At 44.6% G+C, this 23,855-nt stretch overlaps 3 protein-coding genes across 6 annotated transcripts; 1 reads left to right on the top strand and 2 right to left on the bottom strand.

Moving 5' to 3' along the window:
* Positions 1 to 198: 198 nt before the first annotated feature.
* LOC147255556 (proteasomal ubiquitin receptor ADRM1-B-like) lies at positions 199 to 6,495 on the top strand. 3 transcript variants are annotated; one of them, XM_086213338.1, is made up of 10 exons: positions 199 to 391; positions 1,003 to 1,223; positions 1,297 to 1,413; positions 2,157 to 2,280; positions 2,563 to 2,649; positions 2,755 to 2,860; positions 3,037 to 3,278; positions 4,894 to 5,051; positions 5,497 to 5,599; positions 6,168 to 6,495. In XM_086213338.1, the coding sequence occupies exons 1-10, from the start codon at positions 244 to 246 to the stop codon at positions 6,269 to 6,271; spliced, it is 1,410 nt and encodes a 469-aa protein (XP_086069464.1). In that variant the 5' UTR covers positions 199 to 243; the 3' UTR covers positions 6,272 to 6,495. The 3 variants fall into 3 exon arrangements, with proteins under 3 accessions (XP_086069464.1, XP_086069463.1, XP_086069465.1); XM_086213337.1 differs by having other exon boundaries at positions 200 to 391; positions 1,000 to 1,223; XM_086213339.1 differs by lacking the exon at positions 199 to 391 and adding an exon at positions 439 to 737 and having other exon boundaries at positions 1,000 to 1,223.
* Positions 6,496 to 6,700: 205 nt separating this feature from the next.
* Positions 6,701 to 14,575, bottom strand: cables2a (Cdk5 and Abl enzyme substrate 2a). Its single transcript, XM_086213336.1, has 9 exons — positions 14,034 to 14,575; positions 13,725 to 13,817; positions 11,883 to 11,960; positions 11,623 to 11,722; positions 11,352 to 11,520; positions 10,834 to 10,931; positions 10,473 to 10,579; positions 9,685 to 9,889; positions 6,701 to 8,346 (listed from the first exon to the last, which is right to left on the bottom strand). The coding sequence occupies exons 1-9, from the start codon at positions 14,573 to 14,575 to the stop codon at positions 8,206 to 8,208; spliced, it is 1,533 nt and encodes a 510-aa protein (XP_086069462.1). The 3' UTR covers positions 6,701 to 8,205.
* A 2,665-nt stretch (positions 14,576 to 17,240) lies between these two features.
* On the bottom strand, positions 17,241 to 23,826 carry xkr7a (XK related 7a). Of its 2 annotated transcripts, XM_086212569.1 has the most exons (4): positions 23,671 to 23,826; positions 22,387 to 22,894; positions 19,984 to 20,183; positions 17,241 to 19,789 (listed from the first exon to the last, which is right to left on the bottom strand). In XM_086212569.1, the coding sequence occupies exons 2-4, from the start codon at positions 22,656 to 22,658 to the stop codon at positions 18,834 to 18,836; spliced, it is 1,428 nt and encodes a 475-aa protein (XP_086068695.1). In that variant the 5' UTR covers positions 22,659 to 22,894; positions 23,671 to 23,826; the 3' UTR covers positions 17,241 to 18,833. The 2 variants fall into 2 exon arrangements, with proteins under 2 accessions (XP_086068695.1, XP_086068694.1); XM_086212568.1 differs by lacking the exon at positions 23,671 to 23,826 and having other exon boundaries at positions 22,387 to 23,075.
* Positions 23,827 to 23,855: the final 29 nt, after the last annotated feature.

The following is a 23,855-nucleotide window of genomic DNA, read 5'->3' as shown; positions in this document are numbered from 1 at the left end:
TACAAAACCATGCAGCCCAATTGCTAAGCTATAACTCATAACTGATAAACAGTTATTTATTTCTACAGCCCTTCACCAGACGATTCCACAGTTATAAGATCTCCTTCAGCGTGCACCTCTGTGGCTTGTTATAACTGATCATCTTACATTCAGATAAGCAAAAAATGATTTATAAATCTTGATAACCAAATTGGAAGCCAGTCATTGTGATGTGTGAGCGGCCGAGTGCGATCTCTACCGAACATGCGCGTATTTAAAGCCCGCAGTATTGACACACGGCTCGGCCAATCAGATCGAGGCACCGGCGCCTGTCAACCAATCACATTCATCTTGCCTCAGTTTGACCCGTGGTTCCTCTGCACTGCTACCGCCCGATCATTTAGGAAGAAATGTAAGTAAAATGTCTTATTCTTTTACGGTTATTCAGGTTGTTCTGAGGGAAACCTGTGTGTGTTTGATCCGTGTGTGGGACGCGAAAAAGCGCCGATGTGTCGTGACCTCAGTGAGTTGAAAACAAGCTACTGGCTGCGGGATGCAGAGTCATCCGGACCAGTAGCGCTGCTATTATGGGAGCCCTGGGATGAGCCTCCCCTCCTGATGTCGGTTTCATTTCTTTAATTCTGTTTTTAGATATTAATACGTTGACAAGAAACGTGTCCATAGTTCATTTTTTTTCCAAATCAGTGACTTTTTTCGAATATTCAAAGGTGTGCATCATCGGAGCCCGCATCAGGCTGGTACCTGTCATTATAACTGCTCTCATGTCAGGCACATGATCATGTAAACAACCTGCTCAGATTCCATGTTTGTTTGTTTGTTTTTTTGTGAGGATTCCCATTAGCTGCTGCGTCACAGTAGCTATTATTCCTGGGGAAGATTTCAATACAATGAACGTAGTGATAGTAGAAGAATACAAGTCAACACCATTCACCAAAATTCAAAAACAAAACACAAACAATTGATTGACCCTATACACAAGCTCTTCCTCTGTCCCCGCAGCAGCTGTCCTCATCATGGCCTCTGGAGCTTTGTTCCCCAGCATGGTGTCTGGGTCCCGCGGCTCCTCCAGCAAGTATCTGGTGGAGTTTCGGGCTGGTAAGATGACTATGAAGGGCAGCACGGTGACCCCTGACAAGCGCAAAGGTCAGGTCTACATCCAGCAGACGGACGACTCCCTGATCCACTTCTGCTGGAAGGATCGCACCACTGGGAACGTGGATGATGTAGGTGACGCCGCCTGTAGCTGTGATACTGGCCGGTGCGTTTGACGTTAACCGTTATCATGTCTGTGTGTAGGACCTGATCATCTTCCCTGACGACTGCGAGTTCAAGCGGGTGAACCAGTGCACCACTGGACGGGTGTACGTCCTGAAGTTCAAAGCTGGTTCCAAAAGGCTGTTCTTCTGGATGCAGGTTTGCTTCCACATGTCCGCTAATATGATACATTCACTTCAAGCATCCTGACCTGCGCTTGCTGGTGATCTAAACTAGACAAGTAGTGCTGTCTGCTTATACACCATGATTGACAGACGTAAGAAAACATCTTTATTTGATAGACATCCTCACAGAAGTTACAACATCGTCATTTAAATGTGTTTTTGATGAAATTAGAATAATGATGTAAATATTAACATTTAGCCTGATGACTCATCTGTCTCGTCATTCTGAAACCTGACACTTGAGCTTTTCCGACTGCTGCCTGCGCTGTGGTGCGACTATCACTTCCAGCTTCCACTTGGTGGCAGAATATAACACACACTTAGATATTGTGTCATCATCCATCACGTGAGGACAATATAGTTTAATTTTGATGTAAATTAAACGGTTGTTACTTCCTGTAACCACAGGGTGACACAGCGACTAATCTGGCCATGTTTGGCGAAAGTCAGCCTCCTACTTTTTGTGTAATTCTGCAGAAAAACTAAATAAAAGAAGATAATAATGACTGACAATAACTAAAACATAGAATAAGCACCCGAGAGTCTGATCATTTGCTATCTTTCTAATTCATCTTAACTTTGAATGACACCATTGTTTTGAACTGAGTCAGTTATCCTCTAAATGAATGCAGTTTACCCTGTTAGTTATGTAACTGAGAAGTCACTAACTGAGAGCTTAACCGATCCTGACTACATTTTCTTTTGGTGTGACTTCAGGAGCCCAAATCTGACAAGGATGAGGAATATTGCCGTAAGGTGAATGAGTATCTCAACAACCCGCCCATGCCTGGCGCTCTGGGCAGCGGCGGCAGTGGAGGTCACGACCTTTCCACTCTCGGAGGTAAAACATGCTCGAGTGTTGATTTTTCACTTGAGATTTTATTTCTTCTTCCAGAATTGATGATTTTTTTTCCCATTTGAATTGAGAATATTTGCTGACAGCCCTGTGACAGTCAGATTTTGCTAATACTCTGATCTGTGATGAGCAGAATAGCTGCGCCTTTTGTTTACTCTCACATTTAGTTTGAGGTGCAACTCTGTTTCATCGGCTGTGCTAAAACATCTGAATTTATGACTGTTATTGTCCTGCTACCTGCTACCTGTTCTCTGTGTTCATGTAAAGGGGAGGGTGGTCTGCAAAGCCTTCTGGGTAACATGAGCCACAACCAGCTCATGCAGCTCATCGGACCCACTGGACTCGGGGGGATCGGTACGTAGCATTAGCACGTGCCCCAGTTGCCAAGCTGAGAAGAATATTTAAAGGCAGTTGCAGGATCTCGGTTGAATGATGTAATTTTTTTTTTCTGAATACCAGGTGGGCTGGGTGCACTTGCCGGTCCTGGATTAGCCAACCTCCTGGGTAGCAGCAGTAGCAGCAGCAGCACCAGCAGTGTTCCTGCAGCCAGCAACTCCTCCACCAGGTATCAGGTCCAGCGTTTGCTGGTGGAATCTTTCTTTACGAGTAAATTTGCAAAACAGGACAATGCACTGCTCTCAGGAATTGTGTGGAGGTAGCAGAGTTGAAAAATGAGAAAAAGAGCCAATATGTCTGAGAACGACTAAGGACCCCACAGAACAACATCCCCTCTCCTCTCAGCCCGTCCACAGCCGTCACCCCGACCTCCACCTCTGCTGCCAGTCGGCTTGGCTCCTCCCAGGTCCCCACCACGCCCATCACCCCCTCCGCCACTTCGGCTGCCTCGCCGACAGCCACCACCTCCACCACCCCTGCTGTGTCGTCTCTGGCAGCGGCGGCAGCCAACCCCACACAGCCCATCCAGCTGAGAGACCTGCAGAGCATCCTGGCCACCATGAACGTGCCCGCCAGCGGTCAGGGAGGTGAGAAACGTTCCTGGGCAGACTGACAACTACCCCCCCGCACACTGAGATTAGACAAAAATTTAAATATCTACCAAAGGGGAAATGCATAATTAAGCTTAATAATTACTGTAATTTACACTGATTATACAGCAAATAATTGGCATTATGAACACAGTAGTCTCTGAAAGATCATGTAATTCTGGCGTAATAGTTTCAGTGTGTTGCAGAAGCAGAAAGTGCAAACACCACAGTCTGTTGCTGCTGGGATCAGAGCTTGCTGTGCTGAACGTAGATTCTTCCTCACTCTCTGGATATCATCCACCAGTCGCACCCTGAACAAAGCTTCAGAGTCAGTGTCCTCTTCACCCGTCTTTGTTACCTCAGTGGTGAATTGACGGTTGGTTCAATGATGGAAAAGTTCCTGTAAAGTGTGTTAAGATGGTCCATTGGGCAACACTGTACCGCTTGTAGATAAAGGGAAATATTGCATGTTGCAATGGTAGCTTTTTAGCTGAAATACTGCCACTTGAAGGTTATGTAATGAAGAAATTGTACCAGGGAACGTTGTTTACTCACATGAATTCAGCTGATTATGAAAGTGAATGAAGAATATACTCAGCACAAAATGGCCAAGTTAAAAGAACACAGCAACTTCCTGGGAAGTAATCATCTTTCCCATTCTTCCTAGAGCCAGATTATAGGGAGCTGAGAACAACAGAGACCAGCTGACCGCTAGTTAGCTTAGCACAGTGAATGGTAGTGGGTGGTAAGCATTAGCATCCCTCCATCATAAGTCATTGGATAAATTTTTCTTCAAAATGATTGTGTAATATTAGAGTTGTGCGTAACATTCACCATGAAACAGCTTCTTTTTTTTTTTTTTTTTTAAGTATTGTGATTTTAGAATAAGACACATGCTGGAACTACTTTCCTGACTGGGCGCAGTGACTTGATGCAGTACCGTAAAAGTTTTCCTAACAAAACATAAGGTTCATTGACATCTAAAAGAGCGGCTGTTACTAGTAATCACTGACTTTGTGAGAGAGGAAGAGGATGATGAATCCAGCACAACTCAAGATCCCGAACCTGATCTATTTGATGAATATTGACGGAGGTATGCTAACCATTCCCACCCACTACTAGTCAGTGTGCTAAGCTAACTAGCAGTCAGCCGGTCTCTGCGGCGCTCCACTCCCACAGGGAAGAGAAACTGATCCATCTTCTTGTCCGGATGATGGAAGATAAGTTTATTTTCCAAAGGTTTGGCATGTCCCTTAACATCTAAATAGTCAAGAAAGTAGAATCTTCCTGGGGAGTTCACTCACTGAAATGAGTGAATATTTGACTGACATTCAGCAACAAGCACAAGTCCAAAACTGATCGATGAAGACACCTATCAGTTAACAAGTTTCATATCATATCGATATAAAAACTGATAATGTGTCAGTGGGGAGCTAAAAAAAACAACAACAGCAAAAAAAAAGTCAGCCCTAAACCACCTGCACTCGAATATTCAGGTAATTATAAGGAAAACTTACCAGCCTTACTTCTTGTAGGTTCCTCTTGACCATATAATTATACTGTAAAGTAGAGGTCACCGTGTGTATTCAGTGGTTGGGTTTGTCACCTGCAGTGGACCTCGCCAGCGTGCTAACCCCGGAGGTCATGGCGCCCATCTTGGCCAACCCTGAGGTGCAGCAACGGCTGATGCCATATCTGCCCACCGGAGAGTCACTGCTTCAGAGCACGGAGGAGCTCCACAACACACTCAGCTCGCCCCAGTTTCAGCAGGTAGTACACCCACGTGTTATCTCAGTACGATATTTCCAAAACTAGAAGAACATTAGCATAGTTATTGGAGTTTGTACTTATAAACAGTGTGGAATGTTTCCTTTGCTACTCAAATAAAGCCTGCGACAGTGAGAACATGTAGCTTTTTAGTTTAATTTAGTATCATTCAAAACATTTAAATCCGACATCAGTTCCCTAACCAAATCAGTCTGTGGTGTCGTAACTTGCGTAGCAGCTTCAAGCTGAACGTCTGATAAACACCCAAATAATTCTTGGCTCTCATTTCCAGCCTGACATTGAACATCAAGCAGTCCATCAGCACAAAAATGACATCTGAAGAGCAGTTTGTGCTTTTATCAGGATTCTGATTGTTCTGTTGGTATTTGGCATCTCCTTCTTCTGGTGTGGAGTGTATTTATACTCTGTATTGATTTCCTGGCTGCAGGCTATGAGCATGTTCAGCAGCGCTCTGGCGTCGGGGCAGTTGGGACCTCTGATGAACCAGTTTGGTCTACCTGCAGAAGCCGTCGATGCCGCTAACAAAGGAGGTCTGTTGTCCCCATATCACACAGATGCTTTCTACGTTTATTTTGACGACAGAAAAAACTCATGTTAACATCTGTTTCCACAGCAGATGGTAATGCATTTAGTAACCTGACTTCACTTTTCATCCGTGGTGGTTCAGTTCTTGTACTTTGAGAAATATAGTCGTTTTTTTTCCACTGCATTAACTGACAATTCCATTCAACATTCATATGGGTACATCATAGCACTGAATTATTAAAACGACCTACTACAGCACTAAAATGCTTTTATGCTCATGTTTTAGTCATAATCGTTGCATTGCTTGAAGTCATGCTGCTGCATTATGGGTAATATTACTACTTACCCTCCTCAAAAGGAGTAAAACTTCCTAGAGATTCTAAGTAATGGTATGTAAAACTATTAAAGAGTGGCTCCAGAAACCCATTCAAGTTTGAATTATCTGGCTTGGTTGCCACCAAAGTGGTGGAACTGAAGTCAGATAAGAGGTTTTTTTGTTCATTTTAAATCCTGCGCATCCGTTTTCAGCATCAGTTCAAGAAACAGAGCAAATGTTCATGTTTGTCTTTACAGATGTTGAGGCTTTCGCTAAAGCTATGGAGACGGAGACCAAGTCAGACCAGGACGGAGACACTAAAGACAAGAAGGATGACGACGAGGACATGAGTTTGGACTAACAACGCTCCAGGAGAAATTAACTTATTATTTAATGTATTTATTTAGCTGCTTTGTTACTGTTACACAAGGATAACCAAGGTAAATATTGTAGAGTAATGCAGATGCTGTGTTCATGTTTTGGCAGTATTGAGTTAAAACATATACTCTAAATAATTGAACATGTATCCTACACCTGCATGTCTCATCCTACACACCAAGGAGCAGTAAAATACTGACAACCACACTTGTTTGTGTTTATTTTCCATTCATTGTTCTTCAGGGAAAAAGTACTCTGGTGTATCTCTTTTCCAGGTGGACTGGTAGTACTCTAAGGTGCAGTGAACGGATAATATCTCTAATCCCTGTGTAGCAACATTAGCCACAAATTAAAAATGTCAGTGTTGACACAAAAAACTAAATCAGAGCAAAAATGTACCAGCCCACATTGGACTAAGATTCATTAGCTGTGTGCTTTGATACATCATAAACATGTAAATCAGTACTAAAACAGGTTATTTAGTGAAATCTCCAAGCTTAAACTTTTTGCTATTAAATTCAAAAAATTTTGGTGAAGGTGACGATAGAAAAATAGACCCCAGGTTTAAAAATACTGCAGTTATTCTGTATACGAGACAAATTATCCCCCGTAACACCCTGTAGAGGTGCCAGTGTCTTAGAGATCATAAATAATCACCAAAAACAGCAACATTGGTTTTTCAACATGTGAAAATATATTTCAAGACACAAAGTTCACAGTATGAAAACACTGATTTTTCACCAGTTCGACACCAACGTTCAGACATTTTTATGCTGTCACACAAATATATATTTGGATTTATTTTTCCCTAACACACAATTCACCACTTCGGCTACACAATTAATGAACTGCCCCGGTCAACAACTTCAACGTTTAATTAATGATCTCTACAGCGAAGAAATGTCAAGGCTAAAGACCACTCGCGATACATGGTTAACCACTTCACTCCCACTGTAGTTTCAGGCACTTTGATCATATTTCTGTATTTCCAAATCCGAGGAGTTACGATGCAGCACTTACTGCTGTTAGGTTCACACCATTTGGTACTTTAGAACGACGGTTAGCGTCTCCCCCTCTGTTAAAGCACTACAATCAACGACCCTCCACTGGTGGCGATTCTAACGACGGCTACAGTGTTGACGTCTCTTTGGGTTTATGAGCTGTTCAAAGATATGAAAAAGTAAAATTCCTGAGAAATTAAATTATGTACCAGAAGACTGAGGAATAAAATTTCAGTGCATCTTTACAGAATGTATCCCTGGGTAATGAAACATAAACACATTTACTATAAATATGTCACCTGTGCTTACAAGTGAGCACACTGGTTAAACTGGACGATCGCTCTGTTTAAGAACAGGATAAATATACGAATGTGGCTGGAGTATATTAGCTTCAGTACAAATATCTCGATGAGTCTGGTGAACACACATAAATAAAAAGGCCACTTCCATTTACAGACTATAAAAACTGTTTCCGTCAATCGATATTTCAGTGTAATGGTCCAAACTACATCAAAGTCACAGTGGGTGTGAATAAGACCACTTCTATAATTACTATACAGTAAGTCTAGTCATAAAAAGGTGCAGGTGACGAGTTTCAAACAGACATCACAGTTCAGAATACCATAAAATCAAACCACAGGAAACCAAAGTAAAAGCACATGAACGTGCTCGTCTTACATCTCTAACGTAGAGCTCATGACAGGATCAACATCAGAACGTCACACTTACAAACTCTTGGAGGACATTCAGATAGACACAAGATATCAAGTGTAAACTAGTAACTCTTTACAAACCCCGACAGCCAAAATAAATAAAACCAGAGGGATTTGTTTCAAACACCCGAGCTTATAAACTGGCTTCTCCACCACTGGTTCACACACCTGCTGATGCTAGAAATGAAGCCGGTGGTCGTCGCCTATCCCTGCTGCACCAGCCTGCGGTAGTGTGGCATGACCTTGCTCTCAGGGAGGTAAAGTCCCATCTCCAAGGCAACCAGCACTGGGAACTCCAGAGGAATCAACTCCCTTCTGCTTATTCTGAAACGTTCCTCCAGCTTCTGCTCGTCCGTGGGGGTTGGGGTGGGGGAAAGAAAGAGGAGTGGATGTTAGACACATACATATGAGCGGACCTGTGAGATGACCACTGCTGGATGATGTCATCGTTTCATTTGAGCTCCTTTCTGTGGGTTTTTGTCTTCATACTCTATGTTACATACTGAAGCACAATAATGTTAAAAACAAAAAAGGTGTGAAGCTCATGAAGACTTGTGATATACAAGCAGCATTCAAACAGGTAGTTTACATAAGCAGATGATGCTAATAGGCTGAAGCAAGAATTATGAAGCCAAATACATGTCAGGGAACTCATGATGCCTCATGTTTTATTCCAAAATATTGCCTGTCATTGCCTGAATACTTTATTGTGAAACATCCTCACAACTTATTGTTTCCATCTTATTACCCCAGATTTTGCAGTTCTGCAGGAAGGACTTTTGAGAACCATCAATATGGAATGAAGACAATTTGCTTTCCCATCTTTGGAACTAGGTCATTTCCTCGACTTCAGCTGCTTGATTCTAGGATAAATGTCAGGCCAGGTCTTGATTAAATCACCAACGTAACTGCTTCTCTTCCACAGTCCAAGATTAAGATGGGTCTGTGAGCATTACAGAGCTCAGTCAGGGGTTTGGAGAAATGTCATTGTTGTCGTTCGAATTTACCACCTGCAGCCACCAGCAGCAGGAACACTACAGGGCTCTGTATGTATATTTTAGACAAGAGGCACAACACCAGTCACTGCTTTAAATATTTATAGTAACAGATAATCAGTAAGAACGGGATCTCATTTCATTCATGAACTTCCGGTTTCAGAGGTTTATCCAGAAAGATGATCTATCTATCTATCTATCTATCTATCTATCTATCTATCTGTATAGAGAGAGAGAGAGAGCAAAATCATTTTTAAAAGAAAGTTTAAAAAAGTTTTTTTGAAAAAGTTAAATACTGACATCAACCTCTTAAGATGGAAAAACTCAAACTCGAATAAAACCTATGGACTCAGATGGATAGTTTTCCAAGTTAAAAAGTAGAATGTGTTCACAAAATGATGTGGCATTTCTTTGGGAGTGAGATATGGCCCAACTGATCCGATTTGAACGATCAAAGTTAAATTTTACTTTCAGTCAAAAGCAGATGAATTGGATGAGCTGCTGGTGTCAGGTCCACATCAACCAGTGTAAATAATAAACTTCACTTCAGTTTTTACTTCCAACCCTGAACAATATGGGTGCTTCAAGGGTTAATGTTTGGTACATAAGCTACAGTGTGATTTGCATGTTCTCCCTGCTTGTATGAGCACTGCCATTTGAGAGCGTTTCCGTGGAAACTTCACTCACATCAATCAGCTGTTTGACTTCTGGCTTCCGTAAATCGCTGCTGATCTTTGCAGCCAGCAGCACACAAGCTGCTGCCACCAGCTTCCTGTTCTGCTTGTTGAGGCGACCCTGCAGCACCAGCTTCTCGAAGTAAACAAACGCCATCGCTATGGTGACTGGCTGGAGGCCACACTCCTCGCTCACGGCTCGCATCTCCCTCTTCAAGCTGAAAGAGTGCAGTGTGTGACAAGTTTGAACCAGATTTAAAAAGACACCAGGAGGCACAACAAGGTTTGACTTCCAAAAAGCTCTTAAATCCAAACGTTGGACTCCCTGCGGTGGCAGAGCTCTCTGGGTTCAGCTTGATTCTAACCTGAGAATGTTTTCAAAATAAGACAAACTGAAGCAAACAGATGCACATCCAGAAAATGTATGGAACCCTTTTAAAACTAATCTTCATGTTTCTACCTGCTGCATGACTGATAATCCTCTTTCTGTGAGTAGTAAAAATGAAAATATCCACATTTTATTCCCTGATTTTTTTTCTAAGATAAGAAATTGGTGTCAAGTCTTCAGTAAAATGGAGGACATGTCTTCAATCTGTTGGCATTTCCTGAATTTGACCCTCAATGAAAGTGTGATTTTTCATGTGATTTCACATTTCTTGTAGTCCTGTTTGCTACAAGCCAGAGTATGTAGAAATAAACTCCTTTTAATTTAAGTCAGAACAAATATGCCACTTTTCCTTCACTTATTCAGTATATTAACAGAAGGTTTTTGAGGCAGATGGGACTTGAGTGTGTCAGCACCTTCTTATCTTGCTCAGCGTTAGCTTGATGTGAGGAAACTTCTCCCTGAAAATCTCGTTCATGTCCTTCTTCAGGTCGGATGGTTTTACATACTCGATGACAGTCGTCTGCAGAGTCAGAGAAACAAACCAGCACATCCATACTTGAACATTATGGCTCAAGTAAAGAGCTTTACAAAGGATTATGCCATGCATAGTCACAGTCTTGTGATCCTGTCACAATAAAGTCATGTGAACTGGACACAACAGATGTAGTTCACACTCAGCGAGCTGTACGTTGCTTTATCGACTGCTTAAGTACCAGTACATTTTCTCCATGTAAAGACGAATGGCAATGGCATGACACATGAACAAACACTCACCACGTATGATGCAAATATAAGAACCCGCTTGTGCCTCCCGCAGGGCCACTGAGGGTCACTGAGCAGGTTGGGGTCATACTCTGCTACCTCCTCAATGTCTGAAAAACACACAAACAGGAAGTATAAGACTGCCAAACAACGAGGTGTGAATCCTACATTTAATACTTCTTAACACCTTTTGGACTGATCTTTGGACAAGCTATGTTTTTCTCACTGAAGCATTGCCGGGAGATATAGAGGTAAACAGCATAGATGTAGCTTCATGTAGGAATACTGTTGTTTTACATCTAAGGTTTGCCAACAGGTTTAAACCAGCAGAAATGTGGACACTGTTGCAGAGGATCTCGGCTCATTTTGACCAAAATAAATCAAAAGATGCATCACTGAAGCTGGATCAAACGTTTGTTCAAAAATGGACACAGATTCGTTTTAAGACTAATAAAAGATATTTAGTGCATTTTCATGAACGTGCAGACACCCTGGTCTGAGATCAGTTCAGCGGCAGGTGTGTTACATACATGGGTCTTGTGCCACGGTGCTGTTCAGACGAGCAGGGGTGAAGTTCCTCTGCCCGTTGCCACGGAAACGTGATGGAGGGGTCTGAGCAGTGCAGTTCTCCAGCGCGCCACCACTCTTCTGTCTCACCAAGGCGTTGGTGGGATAAAGGAACTGAGCATAAGACACCGTCTGAGGAGGGAAAAAAAAACAAAAACCAAGCAAATGTATCACAGCGATGCTGATGCGTGACTGAATATCTGAGGTTACTAAATAGACATCTGACATATTTACTTTGCCGTAATCGCCAAGCTCCACTCCTTCCAGGGAGGGGAGCAGGTCAGCAGCCACCACAGAGGACAGCCTTTGTCTCTGAGCCTCCAGCTTAGGATCGCTGTTCAGAAAGAACCACATGTATGTCATTTTAACCGCAGGCCACCGCTGCCATTTTCCTGAGAATGATGTGGATCACACAGGAGGATGATGAAACATAAAAGCGGGAGGGTGGCGTGGGGTGGGGGCACTCTCTGCTTGAGATGGTGCTTTCTTTGTACCTGAGGTGAGCAATCTCTCCATAGGGCAGCACTGAGAAAGCAGCGTATAGCGACCGCTTGGCACAAATCAGCATGATCCTGCAGGACACAGCAAGTACAGGCAGACAAAACAGATGGTGTGTCAGTCCACTAGCAGCTACTGTCACTGCCATGCTACGCTACAGCTACACCAGCCTCAGAGCCACTTCGCCTGTTACACTCCCAAAGATACACAGCTACCTACAACAATTAAAAGCTCAAAGCAGCAGGAGGGAAATCTACAGCCGCCATCACACTAACATCAGAGTCACAGAGATGAGCAAACAAAACCGCTACATTGGTTTGGTTAGCAGTGACTGATTGAGGTATCTCCAGAATCCTCAAAAAAAAAAGAAAAAAGATTAACCAGTCCAGTAGCACATTACTTTGCGAGACAATTAAAATTTTAGACGGTAACATCAATGTGTAACTACAAGATAGTGTTTCATGTCATACAACTAAGGTTTTCGCAATGTTTTCAAGGTATAATGTGCTTTTGCTTATTTTAGGTACTGAAGAAAATGCAACCGGGCAGAGAATCTCACCTGTGCCTGAACATCTTTCTTCAGTGACCATTATATTAAAATAAGAGTGGAGCAGCAATGAGCCTGTAAACCTGGAAGGAAGTTAACTCTCCAAGCAATCCTCATAGCAACTTTGACCATAAACAGAAATGCAACCTGAGATGCATTTCCCTTTTTTACACTGCAGATATTTATCAGAACGGTTAGGTGACTTTTTGGGGATTCTGTGACTTCCTTCTGTTCAGAGTTACGTTTCATTAAATCATCATCAGCATCTAAAAAAAAAAAAAAAAAATGCCGATCTCTGTGACTTGAATGTGATGAGAAGCACAAACTGGGGCTAAGAGTGTGACGAGCTGAAGCTGCACACAAGCAACCACCAACCTCAGTCAGCAATCAATAAAACTCACATTTTCTAACACAACAATAAGTCACAACCTGTAAACACAACGCTTCTTCTTCTTCATCTTTTTTTTTTTTTGGTTGCATCTAATTAAACTGCACAAACACCAGAGAGCTCAGCTCACAAAGCAACATTAACATACAGTCCGCCGTCTCTGTTGTGATGTTCAGCAGTGAACAGCCAGATCAGACCTTGAGGGAGAGATATCACATCTCTCACATAGTGCAACACACAAATACACACTATTCGTTTTCATAGTTACATAATCCAGGGAAGTTTCCTTTGACACAATAAAGAACGTTAACTGTAAATGCCTGGAACTGAAAGAGAAAGCCTGACCTAGTGATTCACACACACCAGCAGAAAACACCTTTATGGTTGTGAATATGAAGTTGGTGGAGAAATGGAAAATAAAACAAAAAATAAAAAGTGGGATTGCACATTATAACAAGGAAGAGAGAAAGTATAATATGGTTTTGTCAGTGTTTACAGACAATCCTAATACAATGCCACACTTGTTTTCTACCTCTAACTCTTCTAACTCTGGCTATGCGATAGTCCAGTGGTGTGTTGCTTCAGGGGGTTACATGATGTCTACATGAGGGGCAAAAATAGGGTCTTCTGTCACTTCACTTCTTTAGACTCTTGCTAAGCGTCCAAGCATGATTAAATTCACTTTCACAGCAGCTGTTATTATTTCTCTGCCTCTGCAAGCCTGAATTAAGTTGCTGTGCTAGAGATAAGCAGCTTATTACAATGCTAGAGGGAGGAGTTTACCACAGCTAATGAATGTCTGATTCTGAGAACAAAATAAAACGCTCTTTGTTTCTGTACATTTCTCTCGTAGGAGGAGCCACACATGTATATCTGTGTGTGTAAAAGCATTCGAGGACTCACCTACTCCCCCTGGTATCATACTGCCTCATACTCTTGATAAAGTGGACTTTCTTTGGTACCTTGGGTCCAGGAGAACCAGACACATTCCTCAGCCTGAGTAGAAACAGAAGACAATGAATGCTGAATCAAGCAAGCAGAGGACTATGAAATGATAATGGTGGCTGAGTGGTCCTCTTATCAAACATCCGAAACTCATAAATGACAACATTAAGTAGAACTGTAGACCGGGTTTAAAACAACACACACACCATCATACCCGGTGGTTACCAGTATAAAGGCTCCTTGAGGAGGTGCAACTAATATACTGACCTCGGCCACGTATCCAGGGAATTACCGGCCGGCACTGGGCTCAGTGCGGAGGTTGACCTGACACGGGCGCAGGGCGGGTGAGCGGTGGGTAGAGTAGACAGAGGGGTACCAGGGGGAAGCGTCTCTGCCGTACTGCCACCCTCCAAAAATACCTCGTTGGCCCCCACGCCACTAACTCCAGCAGGTCCAGGAGACCTTGCCAAAGAAGGCCGAGTGGGACTGACCACACATGGAACACTGGAGCAGGAAGAGATACTACCGGTGGCAGCGGGTTCCGTTACCTGCCCGACCGGTCCTTGGCTGTCCGTCGGCGGAGGTGAGACGGCAGCGTCGCCTTCCCTGAGCTCTTCGGCGGCTTTTCGGTGCGTATTTCCATCGCTATACGGACCCTGGGGTCGTCCGTCGAGGGAGATATTACTGAGGAACAAGAGAGCCGCCTGTCTTCGTCTGGAGTCTCTCGCTTTGCGTCGCTGCTCTCGGTGTGTCTTCGCCGGTTTACTGCTACTGCCGGCGGTCTGGATGCCGCATGCCGCGGTCGCCATTCTAGTTTGAAAGCTCTCTGAAGTAGGCGGAGGGTAGCCTAAAGAGGTACCCCTGACATGGCCACGCCCTTCTGCGTCATGATTGGCTGTTAAAGTTCTTATGCAAAATAATCATGAAAATACTCGTAGTTAATTGGATAAAATACACATCATGCGGATTAATTCACAACACTCGTACTTGATTGGATGTGAATAAATAGTGGGCGGTGTCTTGAAAACAAAGGAAACATTCAACGTCACCTACCTCAATTTGTTAGCTATTCTGTAATTTACTTTGTGCACAAATGACATAAACTGCTTTGTACATTTTTCTCCATATGTTGAAACTTAAACAGATAAAAACATTTTTTTCTCTCTGCCACTTTGGAAGTGAAATCATAGAGTTAAAGCTGAAGACACGGAAGAAATAACACTTGGCGGTCCTACAGACTAGAGAGGGGAAAAGTAATGCTGAGGTAACTTTGTTACTTTACGTTTGAATATTTGTCAGCTATCTACACTTATATATATATGTATATATTTTAACTTTTATCCAAAAAAACGTATTCTTTCACACACACTAGTGGACACACTTACCAAACCATGTGGGAACCTTGGAAAATGCCATATGTTAAATATCTGCATATAAGTGGAGTTGCAGCTACTTTGGTTGCGGTGAACAAATGTCAGTGTTCCATTCATCCATTCGTTTTCTACACCACTTATCCGATGGGGGGGCTGGAGCCTATCCCAGCTGGCATTGGGTGAGAGGCAGGGACCAACAATCCATAAATGTGATGTATATTATAATTCACATCATATTGGGATTTCTGCTTTTTTGTTTTCAGTCCCTGACTGTGCTGCTATCAGCATCATAAATGGTGACATCAATCTTCTGTTCCACAAATAATGTCCATTTGTTTGAGTAAAACGATTTCTCTGCACAACATCTCTGCAGTGACTGAACATGCTCTCATCGCAGGGCCGTTTCCTTCAGAGAAATGCAACTGTGAGATCAGAGACAAACGGCAAACAACTCTGCTGCTAAATACAACAGCAGGGTTAATGGGACCGTTTGCACTGGATTTTACTTTCACCCCCCCCCCCCCACTGACTTGCAAATATGAAGCCCTATTCTGTTCTACAGAAACAGAAGTGTGAAAGCTTTTCTGTCTCCCGAGTGACCGATAGAATGGACTAAAAAGCATCACAATTGTAACGGCAGTCAGAGTGCCTTTTATTTATCTATCTATTGGGTTTGTATGAAGACATGCAGAGAGGTTCACATTTGTAGGCCTCATTTCTGATGTACTGGATGTAATTCTGAAACAAGTACAAAGGCCAGGGTGTTAAAATTTGATGCACAAACACCTCAAAGTCGCGCTGTTGCCAGAAGAAAAAGTTCAAAGTTGCCATCGCTGTTTTGTTGGTGAAAATGTCTTTAATGATGAAACTGAGTGTAATCAAATATTCCCTGTCGCAGCCTGAACGCTGAGATTAAAGTCAGTTTGTATTAATGAGTTGAGTGCAAGCTGCGATGGTTGGGTGGGTGCTGTGAAAGCCCCCTTAAAGGGTCCGCACATGGGGTCCTGTACTGGAGAGAAGACAGTACAATTTACCGATGGCAGTTTATTCCAGGTTTTTTTGTATGTCATGGGACAAAAGTTGTCTGATGTCACAAAAATCTCCCTGATTTAAGTCTCAGAGTTCTCACTTTGAAAGCTAAAAACGTGGCCCGTCGAGGCTGCGGGACTCTCAAATTACTTAAGATCAGCAGTATGGAGGCTTTTTATGTTGTTGTTTTTTTTTTTCATTTTTGAAAATTGGACACTGTTCACTTCAATTGTTTTGGAAACCACTGCGAAGGGTTTTCCTGTCTCCACGTTTCCCACATTCTGTATTATAAACTGCATGTCTCACTCCTGGGTGAGGGATCCCTCCTCTGTCGCTCACCCCGAGGTTTCTCTAAGTTTTCCCCTGTTATAAAGGTTTTCTATGGAGTTTCTCCTCAGTCGATGGGAGGGTCTAAGGGCAGAGGATGTTGTTATGATGCCATGTGAAGCCCTTTGAGACAAACTGTTTGTGAAAATGGGCTATACAAATAAAATTGCCTTGCCTTGCCTTGTTAAACCCCAGAAGTGTTTTGCAATTTAATAAATTTTACCTTCCATCTGCATGAGGGTGAGGAGATATGGACAGAATTTTTCATTTACGGGTGAACTATCCCTTTAAACCATGATGTTCTGGCCCCCAACCTCGAGCCCCATGGTAAAGCAGAATGTGAAAGCTGCAGATTCTTGAGCAGCTTCCTTCTCTTGTTCTAACTAGATGAGTGGGTTTTCACATCATGTTTGTGTATATCTTTGTGTTCTTGTCCATCCATCCATTTTCCTCGCAGACAGACAACCATTCACACTCACAGTCACACCTACGGTCAATTTAGAGTATCAATCAGCCTCGTCCCCTCTTGATGTCTGTGAGAGGAAGCTGGAGTACCAGAGAGAACCCACGCAGGAACAGGGAGAACATGGAGACTCCACACAGAAAGATCCCATGCTCAAGCCGGGGCTCAAGCCCAGAACCTTCTTGCTGTGAGGCGACAGTGCTGACCACTGCACCACCCTGCCGCCTTTTTACTGATCTGCCTGTGTGGAAAAAAAGGCACTAACCCAGCACATGTCAGGTAAACACATTGCTCTTTATTTAAGCAACAACAACATAATGAAATTGTCTTCACCTTCTTGTTCATCATTTGTTTTTCTTGCTCTGAACAGCAACAGTCTGGTATGACCAGTTTAAGGCGTTTTGATTCTAGCTTTGTGTCTGAGGTACGGTCTCGTCCAACTCCTGTCACAACAAGCTCATTTTACCGTACACTGCCTGGTAATTACACGATGGACTTGTTTAGCACCATAATCACCGTAAAAAAGTCTCTCTGGCTTTGTTACAGCGACAGAGGTGGTAACAGTGTTCAGTAGGTGACTGATTTATTTCAGTGTCGGCTGCAAAAACGAGCTGACTGGACAGTGTTTACAACAAAACTGTCATATCTCAGTAACACAATTTCAAACTAACTTGAATGGCAGGAGTTTGTCAACCACACACATGCTGGTATGTGAGCACACACACACTCCAACTCACACACACACACACATACACACACACACGCGCGCGGTTCAGATATTTCCTTCTTGTGACTAATTTATAGAAAAAACAACCCTGATGAAAGAAACATGCCTTTACCATCATTAATATCAAAGCTATTCTGGTAGGAGTCGTCTAGAGGCTGCAGCTAAAACTTCATCACTCGACAAAAGATGGATACAGTACAGAATGGATTACAGACAGCGCGGTCTCGCTGTTACTTCATCTTCATTGTACAGTTTAATTTACATGGAAATTTGTCGAACCTGTTACCTTGACTGTGAAAGACTGATGCAGTATGGAAATGCAAGTGTCCTGTCAGCAGAATACATCCTGCGAATGCAGCGGAAATCATAACGTCTGTTCTGTACGATACACATTTTCTCCATGAATGTGCATCTCATTGGAATAATAATGACGACATGGCCTGAAAATAATAGATTTCTTCTTTTCCTTTTCTAGCTCAGCTCAAAGAACAATGATAGTACCACAGGAATGTTGTATATCCCACTAACAGCATGGAAACGCTCAAAGCCTTGTCACAAATAAACACATTGTGTACTGTTTTTACATTCAACTCACAATTTAAACTGCTCTTCAAAACAGCATCAGCAGAGACTCCTTCAACATGAGTGAGCAGCTACGGGAAAAGATGAGGATCAGTGTTATATTTATTGTTGACTGTGTGTGTGTGTGTGTGTGTGTGTGTGTGTGTGTGTGTGTGTGTGTGTGTGTGTGTACAATTTCCCGTCCTGACTCACTCCACTACATCTAGTTGTAGCTGCCATAAGTAATCATACATGTTGAAGGCTCGTCTCTGTCGCCACCTCCACTGAGGAGGACTCCCTGCCTCTGATTAATAATGGTGCAGCTTCACTTAGCCGCCTGTGCTTCTCTGTAGGTTCGCCGGATAGCGAGCTTTGCTGCTCCCGCACCACACCCTGACCTGAGAAATGATACAGAAACCTAAATATGCTCCACAACACAGTAGCCTGGGTAACTCAGCTTTGTCTCCACTGCCTGACAGTACAGAGAGCAACCAGGGCCGCCTGGAGCTCAGCCAGAGTCATCCACCTGTCTGTCTCTGACAGGGTTTCCACACAGCAGTGGGCGGAGTCTCAGCAACTTCAGCACATCACACAGTGGTTTCATACTCCATCACTTCTTTGGGTGTGCCAAGACAGCGGTACTGAATTCTTGGTGTGACCGGGGCAGCACTTTCCAGCACCAAGATGGTTTTGCGCAGCCGGCGGTCGATGTAGTGAGCGTCCCAGGCCGGGTACTTCTTCCTAGGCAGGTCTATTCGGATGACAGGCCCCTCTGTCCTGGGTGTGAGGTGGGACACCGGCACCTGAGCTCCCCGAGGTGGTCGCACCTGAAACACATCTCCGTCTATGCCAGGCCCCTGCTCTCTGTCTGACCCTTTAGTTCTCTGTAGGGTCCTGGGAGGGCTGCTCACCAGGTCAGGTGGAAGGCTGGAAGCTGGGGAGACCAGCGCCTCCACAGCCACCTCCTTCTCCACCATGTAACCCCAACCTGATACTGGGCCGTCAGGGTGCAGGAGACAGTAATACACAAACATGAAGAATGTGCCCAGAGCGTAGCTGCTGGCCACCACACACACCATGATGACAGCGTAGAAGTCTGAGGTACGGGGGCCACGGTACAGGTACCAGGCGGTGGTGAGAGCCACATTCTCAATGAACACAGTCAAGCTGTAGATGAGCATCCTGCAGCGAGTGCGCCCCTCCCTCACGTTGAACCAGCAGAAGACGTACACGATGCCCACCATCATGTTATAGATGATCTCCTCCCATTTGGACATGCAGAAGTCTGTTTCACCTTGAATGATCCAAAATGTCATGATGCACCAGTGGGTCACGATGAAGATGCCGAAGTAAAGCTGGAACACGGAGGCGAACAGGGCGAAGGCCAGTGTGCGCGCTCCGATGGTGAACAGGTGCCACAGGATCTGGATTATGACAGCCTTGTAGCTCATAGTTAGCTTATCGTCTCTCGAGTCCCTCAAGACCTTCTGATAGGAGGCGATCATCCAGGCGAGGGATATGAGCGAGGCAGAAGCTGAAAGGCCTGAGGAGGCAGAGAGATGAGGCAGGAGACGTTAGACGGGATGAAGAATGGCTCCGAGGTCTTCACATTTAGCACAGCAAGATACTCGTCCCCCCGACTGAGGACATCGCCGCGCTCTGTGTGGGCGCCAGACATGTAATTTATTTTTGACGTGTTGATGAGTGCTGGTGATTGGTCATTTTTGGGACACTCACCCTGCAGCGGCAGCACCAGACTGGCCTGGATCATGATGGAGAGCTGCAGCACCAGCTGAGGGGCGCTCTTCAGGAAAGACTCCAGCAGGCGCAGGATGCTGATATCAGCGCTCTCAAACATCATGCGCCAGTAGAAGTGACGACGCTCAGGGTCCCGGTGCCAGCGGCTTTGCACGCCCAAATACAGGGCGTGGACGTACCTGTGAGTGAGGTAAAGAAAAAGTGAAGACAAACACAATGTGGCATCAAATTTGATGTGAGATTGAACAGAATTTCATGTCTTTGCGCTGATCTTCAAAAACTTGTAAGACATCAAACACAGACTCTCAGAAGTCACAACTCATTATTCCAAACTCTGGGAGCTGTCAGTAGTTCTTGCCAAAATGCTGGTTTCTTACTCCTCCGGGATTTAGATTAGACTGAAACTGAACTAAGCAGCTCTGTGGTTTTAATTTTAGTACAGACATCAGAGGGGAGAATGTAGAGCTTGTCGGCAGCCGCTCTTCAAATGAAAGAAGTCAGAGGGCGACGGAATAGCAAAACATGGGCGCACGAAGAGGGAAAAGAAATAAAATGCTCTCAATCCTGACTCCAGATTGAAGGTTAGGAAGAAAACGCAGCCAATTCCTTGTTGAACTCCTGAGCTTTGCAGATTCGCGGTCCCACCCCCGTCTTCTATCATGACCTTGTGTCACTAACACGCAGTGTTTAGTAGACACAAACCACCCCGTATTAACATATTTCAGCTCAAATGTGTTTTCTCTAAAGATACGAGGTGGCAGTTCTTGGTGCTATGCAAGCATAGAACGCATAAATCATCACCTTTATTGTTAAAGCGTGTGCGTTTGAAGACGGCTGGTGGTTACCAAGGAGGAGTGGAGCTATAAACGTCTAATTGCCTCAGGGAGACGCATCACAAGAGCCTCGTGTCAACAAGCCCGCTGAACCACGAGGGAGTTTGTGTAACCCTCTCTTGTTCTGCTTCCTGCTACACAAAGTGTGCCTTGGGATGTAACACGCGAGGAAAAATAGAGCACACGTGTGTAGTAATGAGGGTGAAAGACACACTGGAGGACGCGGTGTCATTGCACGCTCCCCAGACTGGATCACATCCAGTGTGCGCTGACATCTGAATTCCACAAGCGCCTGAATTGATCCCGGTTCACCTGACTGACTGCGTATCGGTGACGGATCCTTCCTGAGTTAACAGCTGAGGGTAAAACACAGCAGTAATCCTCTTAATGTTCAGACATGCTGGTTTGACAGCAGCAGTAATGAACGGAGCCCACACAACAGCTTTAATGGCATTACCGGTAATTCTGTTTCCGCTACGGTGTTTTAATGTGCACCTGAAAACCAACACCATAGAGGAAATAACTAATCAATATATACATATACCACCCCACTGGGCTGCCCTGAAGGAGGGAGGAGGAGAGAAAACCACAGAGAGAGAGAGAGGGAGAGAGAGCGAGAGCGAGAGAGAGACACAGAGAGAGAGATTACATGCAGGTCTCCAGGTAGAATCCAAACAACTGGTTTCTATCTGGTTTCATCACTTCTACAACACCCCACATATCACCAGTAGGTATCACGTTCAGTCTAACCCTCCTCCCACCACGGTGCAGATGAATGCCTCCTCCTGGCTGGCAGCAGTTCAAGCCTGTCACAACCCATCAGGGCACTCAAAGCTTGATCACTGCCTTCCCTTCTGACTGAGCAGCTGACCTACAGACCTACTGGCATCCATGTGGGGGGGGGGGGGGGGAGAGAAAGTGTACACTGGGTTGTTTTAGTCTCCCAGGATGCAGGATGCCAGTTTGTGTTCAGCTGAGAGACTTAAAATAACAGTGGGTAGATTTAAGGATATGGATTTTACAGACATGAGAGCAAAAGCCTCCAGCTAAATACTGAAAATACACTCGACAGTGACAAGAGATGCGAGAACACACACACACACACACACACAATCACACGCACACATATGGCTGCAAATAGGAAGCAACTCTCGTGACATTTATGACTGTTCATCTTTTCCAATTGTGTGGATGCTTCTTGCCCTATAGACAAAGAGATTTTTTTTTTAAAGATTCTCCATATAAGGCGATTGGTGTGGATGAGTTGATGATTTTCCCGGGAGATGATTGACCTAGAAGCCCGACAGGGGGGTGGGGGTGGGTGGAGTCTATTTCTGCTTTCAAAGCCGAGAGAAACGTCAAACAATACAAGAAGACATGTTGGCATTCTGGGCACAGTCCTCTCTGAAATATTTCATATGCTGAACTTTGTAGGATGCACGCACGCACGCACGCACGCACACACACACACACACACACACACACACACACACAAAGGGAGAATATGTGTAGCGTCCCCTCCTCTGTTCACATTTGGGTGCAGACTCACCTCCAGACCTGTGCCAGCTGAAAGATGTGAATGATGGCTTGGAAGAGCCACATGAAGGCTCTGCAGCAGCCCCGGGCTCCTCCCCCGGTGGCCGGCCTGGGCAGCACCCCGGCCGCGGCAGTGCGGCCAGCGCCCTGCTCGCCGCTGTCCTTGGTGCTGAAGTCGCTCCCTGCTCCCGAAGCCGCCACCACGGCGGCCGCGGCCGTGCCGCTCTCCGTGGTGTCCGAGAAATCGTAAGCAAACCATCGGAAGCTCAACACTTGCACGACCATGGACGGGACTATCACAAAGACCAGAGTCAGTGCAAAGCACCAGTAGTCCCTCCTTAGGTAGTAGTCCGCGGCCAGCCACAGGTCTGAGGCCCCGTCCGAGAAGAAGACCAAAAGGGCGCACAGCGTCCAGCAGCAGTCCGGGAGGGAGTAGCGCTGCTCGGCAGGGCGGCGCTGCGGAGGCCGCGGGTCCGACCTGGACGGACACTCGGGTGGGATTTGGTTTCGTGGAGAGACGGCTGCACCGTCAGATTTCGCAGCCATGTTTGTTGAAGGGGAGAGAGTGAGTAAGAGACGGGAAAATGATGGAAAGGGGGGGAGGGGGGGTCACGTTGCCTGTCGGTCTGTATGCATGCGTGTGTGATAGGGAGAGGGAGGGGAAAGGAGGCGGGGAGGAGGACCGGGGTCGGAGAGAGAGATGGGGAGTCACCGCCGCTCATCGATCAGTGCTGGTAACAGAACCTGGAGAAGCAGGAAGTCAAAGCGACGACACGGAAGCCGCAGCTTCCTTCCGATGCCTTTACATGCAAAACTAGCAGCGGGATTAAGTGTTATATATTCTCCTTTAGGCTTATTTCATTTATATAATTGACAATAACATGGTCTGCCTTGCTATAATTGAAAAATACCACTATTAAAACACTATCGTCCATGTTAAAAGCGAAGTATTAAAAATTCAGTTTATGTGTGAGCAAAAAATGCAAATAATTCATCAAACTTCGCTTCTATTCTCCAGATAACTGGCTTAGAAAAAACATGATTGCTCGAATGTTTTATATAATTAATTTCATCCTGTGGTTCCCAATACAAGGTTCCCTCTTAAAATAAATCAGGGGTGGGGTTCTGAAATAGAAAACTTATTTCTGCAGCACATCTGAAGGACTTCCAATTGGGCTTCAACAATTTCAGAGAAACCCTGGTAAGTGTAGTACATTGTATTTAGATCAGCTCTGGTTTATTTTTTTGTTGTTGACGTTTTTAAATGTTAAAACTGAGTAAAATGTACCATACTGACCCGTGTAGATGTCGTTAGTAGCAGAAGATGGAGACGCTCACAGTGCATTTTGATGTTATTGCTGTATGAATGGAATCCAGCCAGTGGAGGGCCAGCTAGCCTTCAACAGTCTTCGCCAGGTGTAGCTCAAGTTAAAAAGGTATTTACGGGGAAGTTTCTTAAAGATGTAACACTTGTGAAGTTTG

The sequence above is a fragment of the Aulostomus chinensis genome, chromosome 9 (assembly GCF_037954235.1).
Source record: "Aulostomus chinensis isolate RoL2024-O1b breed Wild chromosome 9, RoL_Achi_v1.0, whole genome shotgun sequence".
NCBI lineage: Eukaryota > Metazoa > Chordata > Actinopteri > Syngnathiformes > Aulostomidae > Aulostomus > Aulostomus chinensis.
Note: the sequence above shows the minus strand (reverse complement) of the source record. Positions and strands in the feature narration are given on the sequence as shown.

Coding starts and splice junctions, on each gene's coding strand:
- LOC147255556 (XM_086213337.1), top strand. CDS start 244: ATGCGCGTATTTAAAGCCCGCAGTATTGACACACGGCTCGGCCAATCA. Junction 392..999: donor CCGATCATTTAGGAAGAAAT/GTAAGTAAAATG, acceptor CTGTCCCCGCAG/CAGCTGTCCTCATCATGGCC. Junction 2,281..2,562: donor CGACCTTTCCACTCTCGGAG/GTAAAACATGCT, acceptor GTTCATGTAAAG/GGGAGGGTGGTCTGCAAAGC.
- cables2a (XM_086213336.1), bottom strand. CDS start 14,575: ATGGCGACCGCGGCATGCGGCATCCAGACCGCCGGCAGTAGCAGTAAA. Junction 13,818..14,033: donor TCCCTGGATACGTGGCCGAG/GTCAGTATATTA, acceptor GTTTCTACTCAG/GCTGAGGAATGTGTCTGGTT. Junction 8,347..9,684: donor AAGTCAAACAGCTGATTGAT/GTGAGTGAAGTT, acceptor ACGGACGAGCAG/AAGCTGGAGGAACGTTTCAG.
- xkr7a (XM_086212568.1), bottom strand. CDS start 22,919: ATGGCTGCGAAATCTGACGGTGCAGCCGTCTCTCCACGAAACCAAATC. Junction 20,184..22,386: donor CAGCTGGCACAGGTCTGGAG/GTGAGTCTGCAC, acceptor CCTCACTCACAG/GTACGTCCACGCCCTGTATT. Junction 19,790..19,983: donor TCTGGTGCTGCCGCTGCAGG/GTGAGTGTCCCA, acceptor CTGCCTCCTCAG/GCCTTTCAGCTTCTGCCTCG.